The following is a 19478-nucleotide window of genomic DNA, read 5'->3' on the forward strand; positions in this document are numbered from 1 at the left end:
AATGATTAAAGTTGATAGTAAAAGTATAAACAGGGTTATGGTTTATGAGTGTTTTCTTCCCTATGATTTCCTTATACAGAGACTTTAAATCTTAACCCAAGAACATAGGAATGATACACAGCTTATGTTCCTGTTTTAGAGGAAAGGAGAAATGGTGGAAATAATTGAGTTTAGAGGAGAATAGCAATATAGGACTCGGGTAGAAGAAGTGTAATTAACTTACTTGATTAACCTAAGAGGACACCTGCAGGCAGGTGGGATTTCTGGAGTGTTGACATGGTGGGATACTATTTGCTTGGGTTGATGGAGAAGAAATTTCCAGTCTTAGTCCTGTTTTGAGACTACTTGGAGGTCAGAGTGAAGTACATGTATAAAAGGGACATTGAATTAGTATAGCTGAGACAAGAAGGCGGGGAAGTTGAGTTATAGAAGGAAAGTGGGGGGAGTGTAAAAAATCCAAGACTTCCTGGTTGAGAACTCTAAATGGCTAATGAAGTCTTGGGCATGATTTATGGAGTACAAGGAAATTCTAAGGCTGTAGTTCTCAGCCCTGGCAGCTGACTAGAGTCAATTCATTTAAAAGGGGTAGACTAGGGCCTGGCATCAGCATTTTTAAAGCTTCCCAAGTAATCCACCTGTGCACCTCGTATTGAGAACTGTTTATTGATCTAAGGGTATGGAAGAGGAGAGTGGGAGAAAAATATTAGAGGAGAGTCTCGGGGCCAGGGAATTTCTAAGATCTTGTATAGAATGGTTTATGGGAACTGAAAGTCAGCATTCTGATTTATTAGATACTTGGCACATTACATATTATTTTATTATGAAACGATAGAACTGAATGTCTTCAATTCTTTTAACTCTCAAGATATTTCTGGAGTTAGAAACCGAACAGAATTAACTGTTAAAAAAATGCGTAACACGTATTTTGCTTCTTTCAGATGGAATGAATGCCTTTGTATCAAAAGCCAAAGGAACATTTACCATTTTGTTAAGTAGGACCACCTTAAATTTAGTATTTATATTTTTAAGGGGAGCTGAAAGGAGGAGATTTATAATAGAGAATACATTCAGATTACTTTTAGCAAGTTATATGGCTGTGCAGCATTCAATTTAAATACTGCCTCTTTGACTAGAAATTACTCAGCAACTGAAGCAAACAGTCTGAGAGGAACCAATTTCCTGATATTGTCCACCCCTCTTCTAGGTAAAAATGGAAATTCTTTGTATCTAATTATGTTAAAGAATTGAAATCCCTTCATGTAAGATAGAAAAAAAAATATGCACACCTTAGATTAAATTCTTTAACTCACACTTTTATCCACATTCAGAGACTAATTAATTATCTAAGATTAATAGAATGCATCACATTTCATAAAACTGCATGAAACTTAGGAATATCTGTTACAGTAGCTATGTTCTTACCTCCCCTACCTTGACCTTACAGACGCTTCTCAGTAACTTTAAACAAAGGCTAAAAGTAATCTCTTCTCTATTGCTGGGAAGATGAATTACTGTAGGTGGGAGGAAACATACAACTAAAAATCAACTTTCTTCATCATTTTTGACATTCACCAGTCTTTACTTGGGATCACCTTGAGATATGACATCAATTCAGAATAATAAGGAGGGGTCAATGAAAAGCTAAAACATTCCCAAGAACCCATTATAACACATCTCCAAGAGATTCGTGTCAATGACACAGCATTTCAAATACACTACACAAATTTCAGAGGAATGGCTTCATGAAATGGAGGCAATAGGCATCTGTGAGAGTCTTATGACATAGAAATTGACCTGTTATTGGATATCTCTCTCACTCGCTACATGTTTTCCACCCTATAAGCTCATCAGTCATTCCTTAGAAAGTAGAGTGTATCCATTTTTTAAGTGTCTGTTGTGACATAGTACATTCTCTTGTGGTATCATCATTGAGAGTTTGTTTTTAGTGAGTAATTTTGACACATTTAAGGGCTTTGATCTAAGAAAATTTCTTTTTCACATGAATAAGGATCCAGAATTGGTTTCACAAGATGAGTCTAGAGTTGGTGATGTACAGATCTTCTATCAGTAGATTTTTAGCTCTTTGGGTCTTGTTTTAGCTCTTTGGGTCTATTTAATCTCTTCTAGCAGGTAACTAAAAGCTCTGTATATAAAAAGAACTTAATACATAATTGATGAATTAGAAAAAAATGCATTTCTAGTTTACTGTGTTACAGGGACTAGCTTAGGCACTGAGAATTCAAAGTACGCTTCTTGTGTGTCTACACGTATAACCAAAATTTATCCCTCACCAACATTTAGATTATAAGTGAGTGAGAAGAAGAGAGAAATGAAATACAGTATACCTGTCATTACACTTCATTCTGTTTTACCTATGGTGACATGATATAGAATGATTGAAATTATCATCCCTCAAACTTCACTAGTTAGCCTATAGAATTTTCCTTCTCTGCAAACCTTTAACTAACACTGTTTTCTAGTTTGGCTATATCAAACAGATCAGGGCTGTTGAATCTGTTAGGTACTGAATAATGTGAGCTGGAAAAATGTTATTTGCTCTCAAGTACAAAAAAAACTATAATAGAACTTTCAGTGTTTAATTGAGTAATATAAATGCTACATCTAAGAAGTGTAACATTGTTACATGTGATTGCATATAATATGGAGCATAAGTACATTTTAATATATTTAAAATTATTTGAGGTGGTGCCTCTGTAAATAAAAGAGCATAAATCCCACCCAGATTTTCAGGGGCTTTTTGCATTTTTTAAATTAAGTATAGTTGATTTACAAGATTGTGTTTCAGGCATATGGCATAGTGGTTTGGTTTTTTTGTTTGTTTGCTTGTCTGTTTTTACAGATTATATTCCATTATAGGTTATTACAAGATACTGGGTATAATTCTCTGTGTTATACAGTAAATCCTTTGTTACTTATCTATTTTACGTATAGTAGTTTGTATCTGTTAATCGCATACGCCAAATTTGTCCCTCCTCCCCTACCTCTCCCCTTTGGTAACCATAAGTTTGTCTTGTATATCTGTGAGTCTGTTTTGTTTCGTATATAGATTCATTTGTATTACCACTTATATGTGGATTCTAAAAAGTATCGTATAGTATTTGTCTGACTTACTTCACTCAGCATAATACCCTCCAGGTCCATCCATGTTGTTGCAAATGGCAGTATTTTGTTCTTTCCCCCATACTTCCACTCAGTCCAGTTTTTCAGTAAATCCTGTTGGCTCCACAACCAGAACATACCTGAGATCTACTGCCATCCTGTCCAAACCGCCATCATCTCATACCTTGTCTATGCTGGTAGCCTCCTTACTGTTCTCCCTGCTTCCTCCATTTGTGCCTGCTTAGAGCCCATTGGCCACAGAACAGCTAGAGGGCTCTTTCTAAAATGCAAATCAAATCACACCATTTCTATATTGATAAATATTTGTTGAATGAATTAATCAGATGACAGTGAGTAGTGGTACTGGGTGAGAAGGATCAATATGGCAGGAATGGGAAAACCAAAAGAGGTTCAGAGAGGCCAGATTTTAAGAAAGGCTTGATTTATTGTACATAATTCTCTCTTTACTTGAAAACCCAGGCATAGAAGTCTATTTATTGGGCTGCTGTGAACACTTCACAGCTTTACCCTGAGAGAATGCCACCGAAGGCCAATCAAGGTTTCTGTCTGTCCACTTAGAGTCTAAACAGCTGCCCAGGTTTAATTAATATTCTGCAGTTATATCTGGAGAGGAGCCAGTTTCTGAGACAGCTAAGTGAAAGGAGGATTTCTAACTCTTCTCTGGTGTCCGCTGGATCTGGTAGCATAGACTTACAGTTCTCACGTGAAATTGAACTGTTATTTTTGAAAGTCCCCTCAGCTTGAGGTCCCTGCATAACTGTTCCATTGCCCCCTTTATCTGCTGCCATAACATCTTGCGAGGGGGTCCTAGGTTTGGTCCTGTGAAGTTTGGACTTAAGGTTTTTCAGCAGTGTCAATTGTCGCTGAGAATCTCCTGCAGATCAATTAAGAAACACAGCGCTGGTTGTTATGGTGTAAAAAAAGTCACAACTCATTTCAGCCGATCACCAGGTAATGACAGCAAGGATTCAAGTGAGGGCTTACTCTTTTGATCTGCCAGGAGTTTCAAATGGCAATTATCGTTAATTCTTGGATCCCTCAAGTCCTGATAGAAAATCAAGGCAACCAGAAAACTATCATTTTGTGAACAGACAGCTATTAAAAAAGCACATTAATAATCTATAGTGGGTATAGCATATGCCTTCTAAAAAGATTTGCAGCTTGTTTCTCTGTGGTAAAGACACAGGACTTCTCCAAGCGAATTACAAAGCAATCAAACAATTTAATTAATCTGGAAATCACTTTCTTAACAATAACTGCCTCTAAAATGAGGCACCCTGTGTAGCTCAGTTAGGTAAAGTACTGTTTTGATGTACTGCCTGTGTATTAGCAACGCTAGTTGCCCCTGGGGAACCTGGACTTAATTACCCATTCAACGCCTGACCACTACTCAGGTTTCCTTTACCAGGTCAGAAACAGTAGTCTATAAAGTGTCATGGCACTCAAACATCCAAGAGCCAGCAAAACCCTGGGAACAGCTGGACTTGTGTTATAAGCAAGTGCTGCACATATGGGCAGAGAATTAACTAGCACCAGTTTTCATTTGAGAGTCTCTCAGGTACTGCTTTGCAGATGGGTGGATGAATTCAGAGAGCAGTGCTTGTGAGCAGTGAAGGTCAACTATAGGACTCTGGTTTCAATGCATCTTACTTTCTTGTCCTGGGGAAGTGCTGTGCCTGTCCACACAGTCTGGTCCTCATCTCTTAAGTTAAGACTATATAAGGTGTGCTTTATAATTCAATCTGTTCTAAATTAGTTTTGTTTTGTATAACAAAATAGTACCCCTAAGACTTAAGAGACAACATAGAAATCAATTTTTACTTCAAATAAGAACAAAGACCTGAGAGATTGACTTCTGCCTAATTAATCTGCTAATCTTCTAATTTTTCCCTAAGGAAAAGAGAGGAATTTTCCGTAACAAATGACAAAAATGTCTAGAATACTCATCTACCCTTTTCTTCTACTATTAATACCACCCCACTTCTCTCTAAAAGTTCCCTGTTAATGGGACAGTCTACTCACACTGGAAGCCTCAGTCACTTTTAGCCTGTAATCTTTTTCATGACTTATTTCTAATCCATCACCAATTACCCTTGGTTTGCTCACCAGAATATCCTTTCTATTGGCTTTCCATGTCCTAATCTAGCTCCTTCTCCTTGGCAGCACTTCTGTCCACTTGGTATACTCATGCCAGCTTAAAATCTCTTAGCAGCTCTCTTGCATCCAAACATCTCTTAAAGCCTTCCACTAGGTAGTACCAATACATGTAGTTCACAACTCATTGGCTTTACCAGTCTGAATTCCCTGCTTGTAGAGAGCCTGTCTCCACTGCATTGCCCGGCTGTGTTTGGGTTGATTCTGTCCCCTTCCTGAAGTCCTTCCATTCCTTCTCTTTATCTCCAGCATGCTGAACTGACCTCAAATTAAGCCATAGTCTCTTGTCCTTAAGGAATTATCAGTCTAGTTCATGCCACCTTCATTTTCTCCAATATCCCATTGCACTTAAGGGCCTTTGTGATAATGGCGGGGGCATATATTTGCGTTTCAACTAGCTCTTCAGTCGGACATGAAACAGGAAGAAAGATCTGTGGTTAGTAAGGTAATAGGAATGGCTCTATAGCTTGAAGTTGAGGACCATTGTCAATGGAAGTACCTGGAAAGGCAGCATGGAATAGGAAGGCAAAACCCGAAGATAAGAAATGGTTAATGGTAGCCCTGGGTTTTTTGTTTGTTTGTTTGAAGAGCAGAGTTAAATTAACCTACCTCTGTATCTCCATCTCTGCCCATTCATCCTCAAAGTGATGGTCCACCATGTATTACAAGATGTTACATAGCTTCCTGGGGGACCACTCCTTAAAATCTCTAAAAGTGAAAGGTTTTTAAGGTAATTCCTTGTCTCTCCCTCCTTCAGAGTCTTAGAAACATTTAATTAGCTCTCTCTAGTTGTTCTGGTTGATCTCATATATTCTCCCGATATAGTGTTCTCTTTACAAAGAACACAGGGCTAAGAATTTGGTGCCAAGTTTCACTGGCCTTATTATTTATTCTCAGTGAATAGGGTAGCAGGGATTGTTCTCAGAATGCCTTGGCTTCAATCAATTGTTTTGTTTCTCCTTATAATTTACTGGTAGTGTGCTCTATGTGGGGTGTGAGCAAAGCGAACTTTTTTTTCCCAAATAAAAACAAAATCGACATGGAGATTTCTGGCATTTGATTTGTTTCCCTTTAGAAACAAGATTTCTAGCCATCTTGAAATCAAGACCTTTTAAGGAATATGAAGAGTGATGCACAAACTAATTTGGGGGCGGCAGGGGAAATGAAGGCTGTTGGAAAAAGTTCAAAGAACTTAATTTAGCTGTGTAGATAAATGGACAAAAAGAGTCCTGGATTACTGAATGACAAATGCAGAATCCATTTCTCCAGGGGCCCAAGGAACAACAGATGCAAAGGCATGATAAATTTCATTGCTGCAGGGGGAAGATGCTTCTTGATTCTCTATCCATAAAGAAATGGGCTTTTCAGCACTTCCCAGTTAAATGGCTTTAATTGTGCTGTCTGTCATACACTTAACGGCATCTGTTGATGCCATCACTATAAAATCTGCAACTTTAATTGGAAAATTTCAGTAGAGGTGTAGCCAGTCCAGAGGTCCTCAAGGTAACACCGAAATTATCCACTTTAATGCATTAATCTATTCTTTTTGCACACAGGTAATAAATTACCTTTATAGCTAGGTACTGACTTGAAGGTGCCGTCCTGTATTCCTTACCCCTAATTACAATTGTCACTTCCGGTAAGAAATCAGTAATGTGGCAACAGGCTTGTTGTTAAGGATTAAACATGTCTTCTTGATTTATTTTCTGTGTTTCAAGAGCATACAGGATTAGTTTGCCGCCTTTCCTAACCTCCTTATTTACACCAGCTACAGTCCCATCCGGTCCTCAGGAAATTCTGCCAACCTAATTAAACATGCAGAGGGAAGCAGGGTGGTCTGGGGTGCCCTGAACCTCCCCTCACCTGCTGCCTGCCAAGCTTTCTCAGTGATCAGTAGCAGGTTACATGTTCTGATGGGGAAAGTAGCAAGTCCCGCAGGAGCTGCCACCTTACAGTAAGCAACCCGTGCTCCACCTGCCTCCAGAGCATTTGGGGAAGACACCCTCCGCCAGCCTCTGTGTGACTGTGGCTTTTAAAGGCTGCCTGGCCAGTCGCCACCCAGCTGCTTAGGAGCGGAGGGACTATTGAAGAAAATACTGACAAGGGTTAGTCCTGCTGGGCCACTAGGCCATGTTGAGATAGAGCTGGATCATTTGAGGAATAGGTCTGAACTGTTGGGTTCTCCCCAGTATTTTATGACTTCTTCTGACATTTCTCCCTTTAAAATATGTACTTTGAAATATGAGGATTCATTTTTGAGAACTCAGAATTTTATTTCGGTTTCTGTAAATAAAAATATCGAGACTGCCTCCTTAAAGTAGAAAGCCTTGTGCTTCCCTGGTGGCTCAGTGGTTGAGAAGCCGCCTGCCGATGCAGGGGACACGGGTTCGTGCCCCGGTCCAGGAGGATCCCACGTGCCGCGGAGCGGCTGGGCCCGTGAGCCATGGCCGCTGAGCCTGCGCGTCCGGAGCCTGTGCTCTGCAACGGGAGAGGCCACAACAGTGAGAGGCCCCGCGTACTGCAAAAAAAAAAAAAAAAGCTTCACCCTCCCAATTGAAGCATATACGTCTCCATCCATCCTGCTGTTGGAAATGTTAACATCTGGAAGAGTAGGAACCAGGACATTTGTATATTCATTATTCTGTAGGACTGAAATATTTAGGTTGTTAAATATATGGAAAACTGCTGGTTGGTGATGTAGGTTTGTTTATTCATATATCACACACTTGGAAAGCTGTGCTGGAACTCAAGCGGACCCCCTGTCTCTGCTCCAAGTAAAAGTAAAACGTTTTTTGAGGAGATGGACATTTTACAAAAGTGTACAGAAACTTACTACTAAAGAGAAGAAGGTTTGGGATGTAGATAAAGATACAAAAACAAAGTCATGATGTCAAGTTTCTTTCTTCTTTCTCTCTACAGGAAATAGCCCTCAAGATAGTCCAAGAAACTTCTCCCCTAGTGCCTCTGCGCATTTTTCATTTGCACGGAGGTAAGGACTTCTTGTGAGTAGAATAATGAAGTGTTACGTGGAGAATCCCATTCCCCCACCCCACTCCCTCCACTACCCTTTAGAGCTATATGTACCTCTCTTGGTCCTTCCTAGATGGTGGGCTCTCACTGAGGGCAGGAGAAAACCATTTCCACCTTTTCTCCCATCCCCAGTGCAGTGTCTCATACATGCTTTTGATGATCAACAGATTTTTACTGAATTATCTGAGCTTATATTATAAGGACTTGATTCACCTATATGTCTTGGTGCAATTGTTTTTGTTGTTGAAATACCTTTTTTTTTTTCTTGATAAAAATGACCTTACTTGGGATCACAAGGTATAAACTCTAAGATGCCTTTCCTTGAGGGCACCAAGCCAGCAATTCAGTGATCTCCCTGAGATCATTTGAGGAGTATGAGGATGTTTTATGTTTTCTCTTCCTATCTTAGTTAGAACTGGACACCAGATATCAAAGTTGTATGTCTCATATCTGGGTCAGTGAGTCATGAGAAAGTATTGTTGCTCAGAGGACAGTGGGCATATGATCTATTATCAAACCTTTTCAGTTCTGGATCTGCTACTGTGATTTCTCCCAGTCAGAGGAGTCTACACAGCCACCTCTTCTGTGTTCTGTGTGTGGAATTAGTGTACTTCACCCTGTCACATTCAAATCTTCACCTTCCTGGGTTCCGTCATCCCTCTCAACAAGTGTATACCCTGCCTTCTTCCACCCAGGAAAAACACACGGAAAACAAAATTGCCCCTTTAGCTAGGTTTCTGCATATTCAGAATGAATTCATTTTATGGTCTGAATGTCCTAGATATTTGTTTATATATATATGTGTGTGTGTGTGTATGTGTGTATATATATATATATATATTTTTTAAATATATATATATATTTTATATATATATATATTTTTGGCCTGCGTTGGGTCTTTGTTTCTGCGTGCGGGCTTTTCTCTAGTTGTGGCGAGTGGGGGCTACTCTTCATTGCGGTGCGTGGGCTTCTCATTGTGGTGCGTGGGCTTCTCATTGTGGTGGCTTCTCTTGTTGTGGAACACGGGCTCTAGAGCTCAGGCTCAGTAGTTGTGGCACACGGGCTTAGTTGCTCCGTGGCATGTGGGATCTTCCTGGCCAGGGATCGAACCTGTGTCTCCTGCACTGGCAGGTGGATTCTTAACCACTGTGCCACCAGGGAAGTCCCTGTCCTAGATATTTGTTAAATTTTCTTCAGACACCTAATCATACCTTGAAATGAATTAAAGTAGCATTTAATTAAGACACATAGGTAGGTTAAAAAAATAGATTTAACACATGTTACTAACGAGCAAAACCTGCAGCGTCTTCACTGTCATTTGTCAGCATTCAGTGCATTTTATATAACTAAATCCAGAGAAAAGGATCTGCTTGCAGCGTTTTCAGAATTCCTGATAATTAAGATTCTCTTGTAAAATCACACATTCCCCACCATATGGTAAATGCCTATGTATACCAGGCCTCCACCATAGGGAGGACACAAGAGTAATTAAGAAGTGATAGATCTCTAAGGAGCTTCCTGAGACCCATACCCCAATTTTCCCCAATTCCAACTTTGATACTTTCAGTGCTCATTTTAATCACCATAAAGAAAATGTGACAATTAACTGGTCTCACAAAGGCTGTGTTTGTTTGCCTAATGAAAATTAATTCACTGTGGTGGTACCATTCTAAGTGAAAAGGGAAACCTTATAAAAACTGATTTTAAAAACGAGAACATACCATAGTCTTTAAAATACATTTCTCTTAAAAAGGGAATGCCTTTAATTACTTTAAGTAGAAAGAAAATGCAGATCTCATTATAGCCCACATTTAAACGTGACTGAAATCAGTCTTTCAATCCTGCCAGATTTATAAAAATGAAGAGAATCTAATAATTAAGTGGCTGACTAGAGGACAGATGAATCTGGTTTCTATGCTGTAACAAAAAAAAATACACAACCCCCTAGGCATGTTAATTTTTGACAAATAAACCATAAACCGTAACAGAAGATTATCACAGGAGACCTCTGGTTCATTTTGCAGGAATTTCCAGATGGAACTTCCTCCACACTCTTCAAAAAGCATTAATTTAGATTAGGACATGAGTGATCATCTTTTTGAACTTTTATTCAAGTAAATAGAACCCTGTGTTTGCTATGCAAACTCAAATTGACCTATGTTTATTTGACATCAGGCATCTTTCTCTTCCATTTTAAAGTTGATTTTCACTCAAGAAATATGGAAATTCCATGGGTCTCCATTCCCTACCATTTGGCATGCATTTCTGAGCCTTTAGGAAGTAATGCCATTTGGGGAATCCCACATTTTATCATTTTTGTATATTCAGTCCAACAGAGGGGAGAGATTGTCCTATTTTAAAAATTATTCTTGGGTGACAGGATAAAGGTCAGACTTATTAATCTTTTCTGATCTTACTTATAACGTGATAATTTACCCCCCAGTAGACATCCCCTGTAACGCTGAATTTCAGACTGGGAAATAGGATGACACACACTTGCTTTCCATATTATCTAGTAGGTGTTTGCGAGCAAAATTATCAAGTTAATTTTTTAGTATTGAGTTAAAATAAAAGGATGAAAATGAGCATCATAGTGTAGTAGATTTTGTCTGGAGCAAGGAAACATATTTTGTAATTTGCTGATCACTGTGATCATGCTGGTTTACAATCCATCTGATTGTGGAGTTACTTAATGTTTTATTCCTTGGTGGTGGTTAAATGGAGGTAATGACATTGTTCTGCCTTCCCCAGAAGTTGTAGAGGTTTAGGTAACATAAGTTGCTTTCACTTTCTTTAGAGATATAGAGAGGCACTTCCCTGGTGGCGCAGTGGTTAAGAATCTGCCTGCCAATTCAGGGGACACGGGTTCGAGCCCTGGTCCAGGAAGATCCCATGCGCTGCATAGCAGCTAAGCACGTACGCCACAACTACTAAGCCTGCACTCTAGAGCCCGTGAGCCACAGCTATTGAGCCCATGTGCCACAGTTACTGAAGCCCATGCGCCTCCAGCCTGTGCTCCGCAACAAGAGAAGCCACCGCAATGAGAAGCCTGCACACAGTAACAAAGACCCAATGCAGCCAAAAATAAATAAATTAAAAATTTTTTTTTTAATTAAAAAAAAGAAATATAGAGAGAGCCCTGAATAATTGTTGTGGATGTCTCCTAGCTGTCTAGCTGTTATTTATCAGATTAAATCTCAGAGTATACTTCCGTAAGCAAATTACTGGAACAGACCTGCCTGCTGAGAGGTCAGGTCATGAGACACTTGTTGAGCACTGGTGGGCAGAGTTACTCTGGTTGCATTATATGGCGTAGTTCATCTTGTTCCAATATCAACTAGACCATAAAATGTTTCACACCAGATAACTGTAACAAAAAACCAAAGAAATCTTCCTCCTCTTCATAAGTTGTAATAGGGACTTTTCTTTCTTCCTTTGTTGTATACCTCCTTTGTTGTATACGGTATGAATCTAACTTTTTGTGGTTACTGTTAAAATGATGTGGGTTTTTTGGTTTTGGGGGGGTTTTGTTTTTGTTTTTTGTTTGCCAATCTCTTTGTATCCTGTGTTCCCATCAGGTGTTTTTCCCTTCTTACTTTTTCATTTAGTGTAACAGTAAGATTTCCACCCACAAAGAAAGCACTCTTTCAAAAAAGCCTTGTTTGGCAAGAATGTACTCTTGTTTTCAGGTAACATTTTACTGGTAGCTGCTGCAAAGAAAAGAGAACATTGTTAGTAGGATCCAAATTATACTTGCGTGATAGCTTTCTTCAAAAAAGGGCATGCTCTCTCTTAAGCACTGTATATACCATATATAGGAATTTCTGACGTGCGGTTGTCATGGTAATGAAAATGCAATGGTCCTTTGTGTTCCATTTGAGTAAATAGGCACGGACAACTTAGGGAACTTTATGAGACATAACTTATTTCTGGTCCGTGGCTGCACAGGGTACTGAGCTTATTCTTGTTTAAACATCTTTCTAGTTGTGTGTTTTCCAGAGTAAGCAAATGTAATTTATGCTTCAGAACTAATAAGAACATGTCTCCTCTTGGAGTTGTTCATTCATCTGAAATATGTTCATTGATACCTGAGGGAAAGGAGAGTTAAGGAATCACAAAGCAAAATCATGGTGGGGGAAATTGTGTCTCTCACTCTTTCCAGAGACTAGTTTCTGATAATTGCTATTAAATGGACTGAACAAGTCCATTTAAAAATTGGAGGTGTTTAAAATAGAAAGTCCAGGAATGGGTTAAGTCTTTAATAATTAGGCAAATAAACTAGAACCAACCTGTGTCCATTTAATTGATGGTCAGATGTCTTTATAAGCATGTTTTTAGAGTTATTTTCTTTTAACATTTTCAGTAGTATAAAATTATTTCTAGGGAACATGTGATTTATTTCTTTTCATTCCTTTTATCTGGTATATTTACAAACATCTTATTTTGCTTCTTTTTCTTAAAAAAAAAAACATACTTGATTCAATTGTACTCCAATCGTGGTCACAGAAACGACAGGTAAATTTTACTAAAATCTTAACATTGTACTACTTCTGTGATTTGTCCACCTGAATTTCTCCATTTCGTCTTTGTGGACCATTTGCATTTATTGGAGGCAACATCCCTGGTGACCTATGATTGTATTCTCCCTTGACTATAATTTAGGGTAAAATGTCAGTTTTTTACATAAACATCTGATTGTGACATTTCTCAAATTCAAGTTGAATGCTGATGAATTCCCTGACTTCAACTTATTGTGAATGTTGTAAATTTGGTCTACTCTTGTCTCTTATTTGGTAAATTAATCTAATCATGAGTTACAAAAAGTCTACATATGATCCTGCATCTAAGAAAGCAGTAGAGCTCTTTATAAAAGTATGTGTTTCCTGTATTCCTCATGGCAAATGTGTGTATATTTGTTTTCACACTGTTATGTGATTTTGAAGGCATAGTCCACTCAAAATTGCTAGTAAATTAATGGTTCTGGAATGCCAGAGATTTCAGAAAATTGTCTTTCTGGTGTCCCCTTGCCTTAGCGACAGTGCTGTCTTTACTACTTCAGCAACTCACCTGAGACCCTTGTAATGACTGTAATTCACAGCCAGAGTTCAACCCAGAAGCTATCCATCCTGTTATGACTCGGAGATAAAAACCTTACTCTGTTAAGACTCCTGACAGGTTTGCCTCTATGATTAGGGCAGGTAACCTTACTCTTTGCATTAGGTTCTATCACTAGTGGAGAATTTTCATTCTTCACTCCCTCTCACTGGCTAGAGCTGGCCTGCATACTCATAAACCCCGCAAGAGGCTTTTGTTGGGACACTTTGTAAAGCCAGGTCGTGTCAGAAGGTATAATAACTCTTAAGAGATTCCGTGCACAAGGTCAGTCGCTTTCTTAGTGCTAAAATTATTTGCCACTTAAGGCTTGAGCTGGTCTTGAGCCCCCTGATCCCTTCTCCCCTTGGTGTGATGAGTAGGACTGCTCCCTTGAAAATAATAAGCAGAAAGTCTTGAGGATGCAATGGAAGTCCCCACAGGCTCCTGTACCATGCCGGAATTCAGGCCCTTCCAAAGATCACGGCCCCGGTTATCAGTTTCCAGATAAGCGTATTTTTCCTCCTCCCTCTCTGTTTTTATTCATCTGAATCTGCTGAGTCTGACCAATGTAGTTACCCTGGTATTCATTTTGTCAAAGTGTATTAGTGAGAGATCAATAATATGGATCACCCCATTCACTTTCTACTTGTTTGGGTGTATTGATTCACTTTAAATAAAAGTCAACCTGCTGTATAATGTTTGTTTACTCTGGCCCTTGCTGAACATTTCCACATCCTCACTGACTGTGTTTGTGTCATTTGTTCAACTAAAAATACTCGGTTTCCCTGGGGTTCCCATGTAACCGTACTCCAGAGTTGGCCTAAGCTAATCTCACTTTCTCACCAGGACTGATGGACGCCGCTGGTCCTTGGCTTCTCTCCCCTCCTCTGGCTATGGGACAAACACGCCCAGCTCCACGGTCTCTGTAAGTGCCCGACTTTTCCTCTCTCACACTCCAGAGCTCTTACACAGGCAGTGCTTTCTCTGGGTGCTTCCTGATAGGAAGGAGAGGATAAATTCTGCATGTCTGCCCCTCAGAGTAGGCAACACATCAAATGATGAGCTGACAAACGTTAAAAGGACATATTTTTTGCTGTAAGCTTTTAAACTATGATGCACAAGTTGAGTGAGTCCCCGGATCACCAGTTGGGAGGAGACTGGGAGCTTTCTTTTTCATACCATTTGGTGTTTTGGGTGGGAGGAGGAAACACAATCTGGTTTCATTGCTTTGGTTCCACACCAGTGGTATTAGTACTGAAAATGCCATTGAACTTTGATGGCCTGGGTCGTTTTTTTCTTGTGTGGCTTATATGCAGAGGTTTTTGTTTGTTTGTTTTTTTTTTTTTTTTTTTTTAGTTTTTCTCATTCAAAGAAAAAAGAATGGCAAGCCTTAAATCTGTGCCTTCTGGATAAGAACTTTCTTTTAAGGAGAGATTAGAAAACTTAGTAAAAAAAAAAAAGATTAGTAGTAGATTAAGATCAATAAAGAGACAAGTTGAAACAATGAAAATAGGATAGAGGAAGAGGGATACTCTTGCCGCAAACTACAATATTTCAACAGGAGCCCTAGCAATTACTACAAGTGATTCAGTGGGTCAGATACATGCTTTCTCAGTTTAAATTAGTGATGTTGTAGGATATTTGTCTCCACAGAGCTTTATTTATTTATTTATCTTTTTAAAAATTGAAGTATAATTGATTTACAATGTTGTGTTAATTTCTGCTGTACAGCAAAGTGACTCAGTTATACACATATTTTAGATGTTGAAAGCATGGGCCGCCACAGTGTGAAAATGAATGCTGAAATTGATTGACCAAGAGGCAAAAAGAGTAATTTTCAAATTTTAAGTGGTGTTCTTCCCTAGACTCCTAAGTGTCTCCAATTAGAACCCAACCACCAGTAAACAGAGTACTTGTCCCCTGTGGCTTACTCATACATACTCTCATTGAGTCCTCCCCATGCCTCAAATGTGTATCATGTTCCTTGACTCTAAGTCCTTTTTATTTTTACTGTATCACCTTGCTTTGCCCTTCAGTCAAGTTTCATTATAGTTTGGATACAGAAATTTCTCATTTGCAAGAAAAATAGGGGAGAGCACAGATCTTTCTTCTTTCCATCTCTAGGAAATCATACGTTATTTTAAAAAATGAATCTAAAAAGCAAAGGTGAGCTACATAGAATTGGACCCCATTTGGCACAAATTACTTTGGAAATTATATTTTTATAAATACTTATTGTGTGTTAGGTACTAGTCTCACTACTTACAACGCATTGGCTTAATTGTAGAAACATACCTCGTAATGTGGTTGTCATTATTGTCATCATTTTATGGATCAAAACTCTGAGGCACAAAGAATGAACCAAAGGTTGTCTACTAACCCCCTTGTCGTAGTAATAAGAATACAAGTAAGGGTTCTAGGCGCTTGGCTTTTTTTTTTTTTTTTTAAGGAATTTACAAGGTATTTCTTAAAACAAACCTGATAATTAATAAATCTGACCTGGCCATCTGTCATAATGGAATCACTGCTGTCCCTGACTTGGATATATGCCTGAAGAGAAAGCTTCCTGAGACAATTTTTAGTCACACACATGTATTCTGTGTTTCTAACAGCTTCTGCCCAGAGGTAGGGCAGCTTTTCTCTTAAGTGTTTATTTTATTGAAGAAGGTAGTATCATATAATTGTTGATCTCTTATTCCTATTTTTCCCTTTAAAATCAAGTTTTAACTTTCAGAATTAACCTTTTTACCAAAAGACCAAAGGAACTGTTAAATCTGTGGAGTGTGGGTTCTGTTGCCCAGAAGTTCGGCTATTTTTTCTCCATATTGGTTATTGATAAAAATGCTAATAGAAAATCTAAAATGCTGCTTCTCATTTCCCCCAGTTTCTTTCTGTTCTTGCCCTTCATATATGAGGGCGAACATTGTGCAAAACTGCTTAGGAGTTGCATTTTCTTCTTTTCTGAATCTAACCTGAATCACTCTTAGAGTCTCATTTTCTGGGTTAACTGGTTGTGATGTAGCTAATTAGAAATGCTTTTTAGTTGTTTCTTAAGATGAAAACACAGAATACGTACAAATAAGTTACAGACACTTTGAAAATGCAGCTTAAGTTTTACAGATAATTGTTGTTAGCTGAATTCCAGAATTGCTAACACTGAAAGGTAAAAGCCATGTCTTGATCCTTTGGATATTACGGAAACTGCAAAATTCGCAAGTGTTAAAATGCTCTATTCTGAAATTGGAAAGATTTGGCCATGTGAAGTTAATCAGTCCTTCCACAGAATATTTACTATTGCAGCTTCTCTAAACTTCAAATTTTGTAGTTAAAATTAATTTGCAGAGCTTTTCCAAGTTAATATTCAGAACATAATTTTTCATTTGAATATAAGTAATATGGAATTGAAGCAGTAGGAGGACATCTCCCATGTATTTCTTACCAGGTGGATTATTTTCTGCTGAGGGAAAGAATGGAAATACAAAAATAAATATCCATAAATACGAGGTATGACTATAAAATAATATTACTTTTAATAAATAACAAGTGGAAAATTACACATGCATATGGATACTGTCCCTTGCAAAATGGTTATCTTGAGAGACTAAATGTTTATTTGAATGATACCATTACTCAGAACATTTTGGGGGAACTCTTCTGATTGCCTTGAGAACTAGAAGCACAGTTTTTTCCTGTAAATCTTCACTCTTTGAAAGTGGGTTTGATTTTTCATGTAGTCAGAAGTCATATGCGAACTAGTGATGAGACAAACTGGCACCACACTTAGAGAACATACTAGAAATATAAAGTCATGGGACTCAGTTTATTGGGAAATTCCCGAACTAATTCTTGAAACTCTAGTAAAAGTGCCATTCCAAGGATGCGTTGACCAGCAGAAGTATCTTTTCAGTAAGTATATGAGGTCCTGAGGATGACACCTGCAGCCTCTGTTGGACTCACAAGTTCTCCTCTGAGTTCCTGACCTCTGCTGAAACTGACCCCTGGACTTCTCTGGTGTCCATTATTGACTCATTTTGGGGGCCCTGTTTGGTACCTTTTGAATCCCTGGGCCATTTGGAGAGCCTACAGTTGTTCCCAGTTCCATAAACTCATCTCGGCGTCGCTTGGGTTCGGTGTCACCCTTTTCCCATTTACACCTTGTTTGTTCCAACTGAGAGGAGAGAAGCTCTCTCCCCAGAGAAGCCCCTTGCCTCTCACTTCTCTAATACTTACTTATCCCACCTCCTCATTCATTTTAACATATCCCCATCAGTGAGCCCAGAGCATATTCCCTATGGAGTTCAGTTGTATGGTTCTGTATATGGTATAACCACAAAATTTTCATCTTAGAGTTAGCACACGTTAATATTTTGTTGTATTTGCTACAGCATTTTGTTAAATAAACTTTTAAAATAAATTAAACATTAAAATACAACTAAAGTCCCTCGTACCCATTCCCTCCTGAAGTAGCTTGTGTCCTTGCCGTGCAAGCACGGGTCCGTAGCACCTTATGTGAAACTCTTGAGCCTGATGTGTTTTTGGAATTAACTTTCACATTTTAGAAAGGTAACATGATCCTCCCTGTACTGTACATAACAGCTCAGCAGCAACTGGGTCAGCAGCTCAGAATCAACTACATTAATATTTCTGCAGCAACCTGAATCAACATTCATCCTAAGTGGATTAAATACATATTTTAAATAGCTTTCCATCAGTTCAATGAATGCTTTGCCACCAAACAGGATTACTGTATACTTATGAACAAACTTCTGGGTCTTGGGGTTTTGAATTCTTGGATTCAGAATTGTGGACATTGCTTTACCTTTGAGACATATGTACAAATCCTTAATTCTCTTTTTCTGTTTGCTCATTTCATCATCTTTGCTTTTATCGCTGCTGCTTCTCTCCTGCTGGCATTGATTTTCTTATTCTTTTACTGATCTCTTGAGTTGACTTAGTTTATGTGTGTTTTATTTCTTTCTTTGTAGTGACAGTATTTAAGACTATACCTGTACTTTGTGAGTAGAGCTTTGGTTTACCTCATAAGTCTTTCTAGGAGTGTTCTCATTTTTATAGTTTATAAAATAATCTCATTACACTGTAAAAAATCCTGTTTATCTCAGTATCTACTTAGAAGGTGTTTTATAATTTCAAGGTATAAGGATACTTTTAAGCTTCAGTCATTAATTTCTAGTTACTGCATTGTGATGCTGCAGTGTTTATGACGTGGGCTCTTAGTGTGGCAGGCTTTTTTTTTTTTTTTAATAAAAAAACCCTGCTAGAATGGAATATTCAAATGAGGGGAATCTTTCAAAATATGCTTATTCTACCTGTGTTTCCATTACTCAGACATTTCTCATCTCTTTTGTTAGAATGCTTAAAGGGTGCACCTCTCAATAAAAACAAACACAAAAAGCAATCGCTTTGCTTTATAGTTGTATTTCTCAGATTGATTAAAAGCAGCGTTATTTAGCCATTCACCTTTTCTACCTTACTTTGCTCCAAGTGGTGAGTGACAGTTTTCAAAGAGCAAATCTATATTCAAGGGATAAAAAAACTCACCACTATTGAAGGTTTTGTTATTTTTTTAAAAAAAGAAGCCTAAGCCAAAGAAGACAGAAAGAGAAAATTCCGATTTTTAAAACAATGGCATTAGTAACACGAGTATCTTCTTGATCCCCTCCGCTTTTTACCCAGGACACATATTGATGGAAATTGCATCAAAGGATAGCATGATTTGTAAAGAGAGGTCTCATTACCTATTAATGACCATACATCACAGAATTCATTTTATGTTACTTAGCTAAAAGTCACAGTGTTTGTGGCAAGTGGTAGAAGCAAGGGTACCATGTGAACTAATCTGTCATTTAATGAATCTAAATCTTATTCCAATTGTCACTTTCTTGCTGTGGCTTTGACTGGGTCCTATCCATTTTCAGAGCCTGGGTTTTCTCCAGAGAGTAAGCCTTTGTTTTGGGAAATTATCTTATAGACAAATGAGATGAAATATGGAAGCCATTTTGACCTCCCAGAGACAACATCAAGGTATACATTGAGGCAGT

General features: G+C 38.4%; 1 protein-coding gene across 14 annotated transcripts in view; it reads left to right on the forward strand.

Annotated features, from left to right (window-relative positions):
• MAST4 (microtubule associated serine/threonine kinase family member 4) overlaps positions 1 to 19478 on the forward strand; it is a 574487-nt gene that overhangs the window by 490626 nt on the left and 64383 nt on the right. For all 14 annotated transcript variants that reach the window (XM_067031060.1, XM_067031065.1, XM_067031056.1 and 11 more), the window contains 2 exons: positions 8215 to 8284; positions 14266 to 14344. In XM_067031060.1, coding sequence (XP_066887161.1) covers positions 8215 to 8284; positions 14266 to 14344 — 149 coding nt within the window. The remainder of the gene's footprint in view (positions 1 to 8214; positions 8285 to 14265; positions 14345 to 19478) is intronic.

Source organism: Kogia breviceps, chromosome 4, assembly GCF_026419965.1.
Source record: "Kogia breviceps isolate mKogBre1 chromosome 4, mKogBre1 haplotype 1, whole genome shotgun sequence".
Taxonomy (NCBI): domain Eukaryota; kingdom Metazoa; phylum Chordata; class Mammalia; order Artiodactyla; family Physeteridae; genus Kogia; species Kogia breviceps.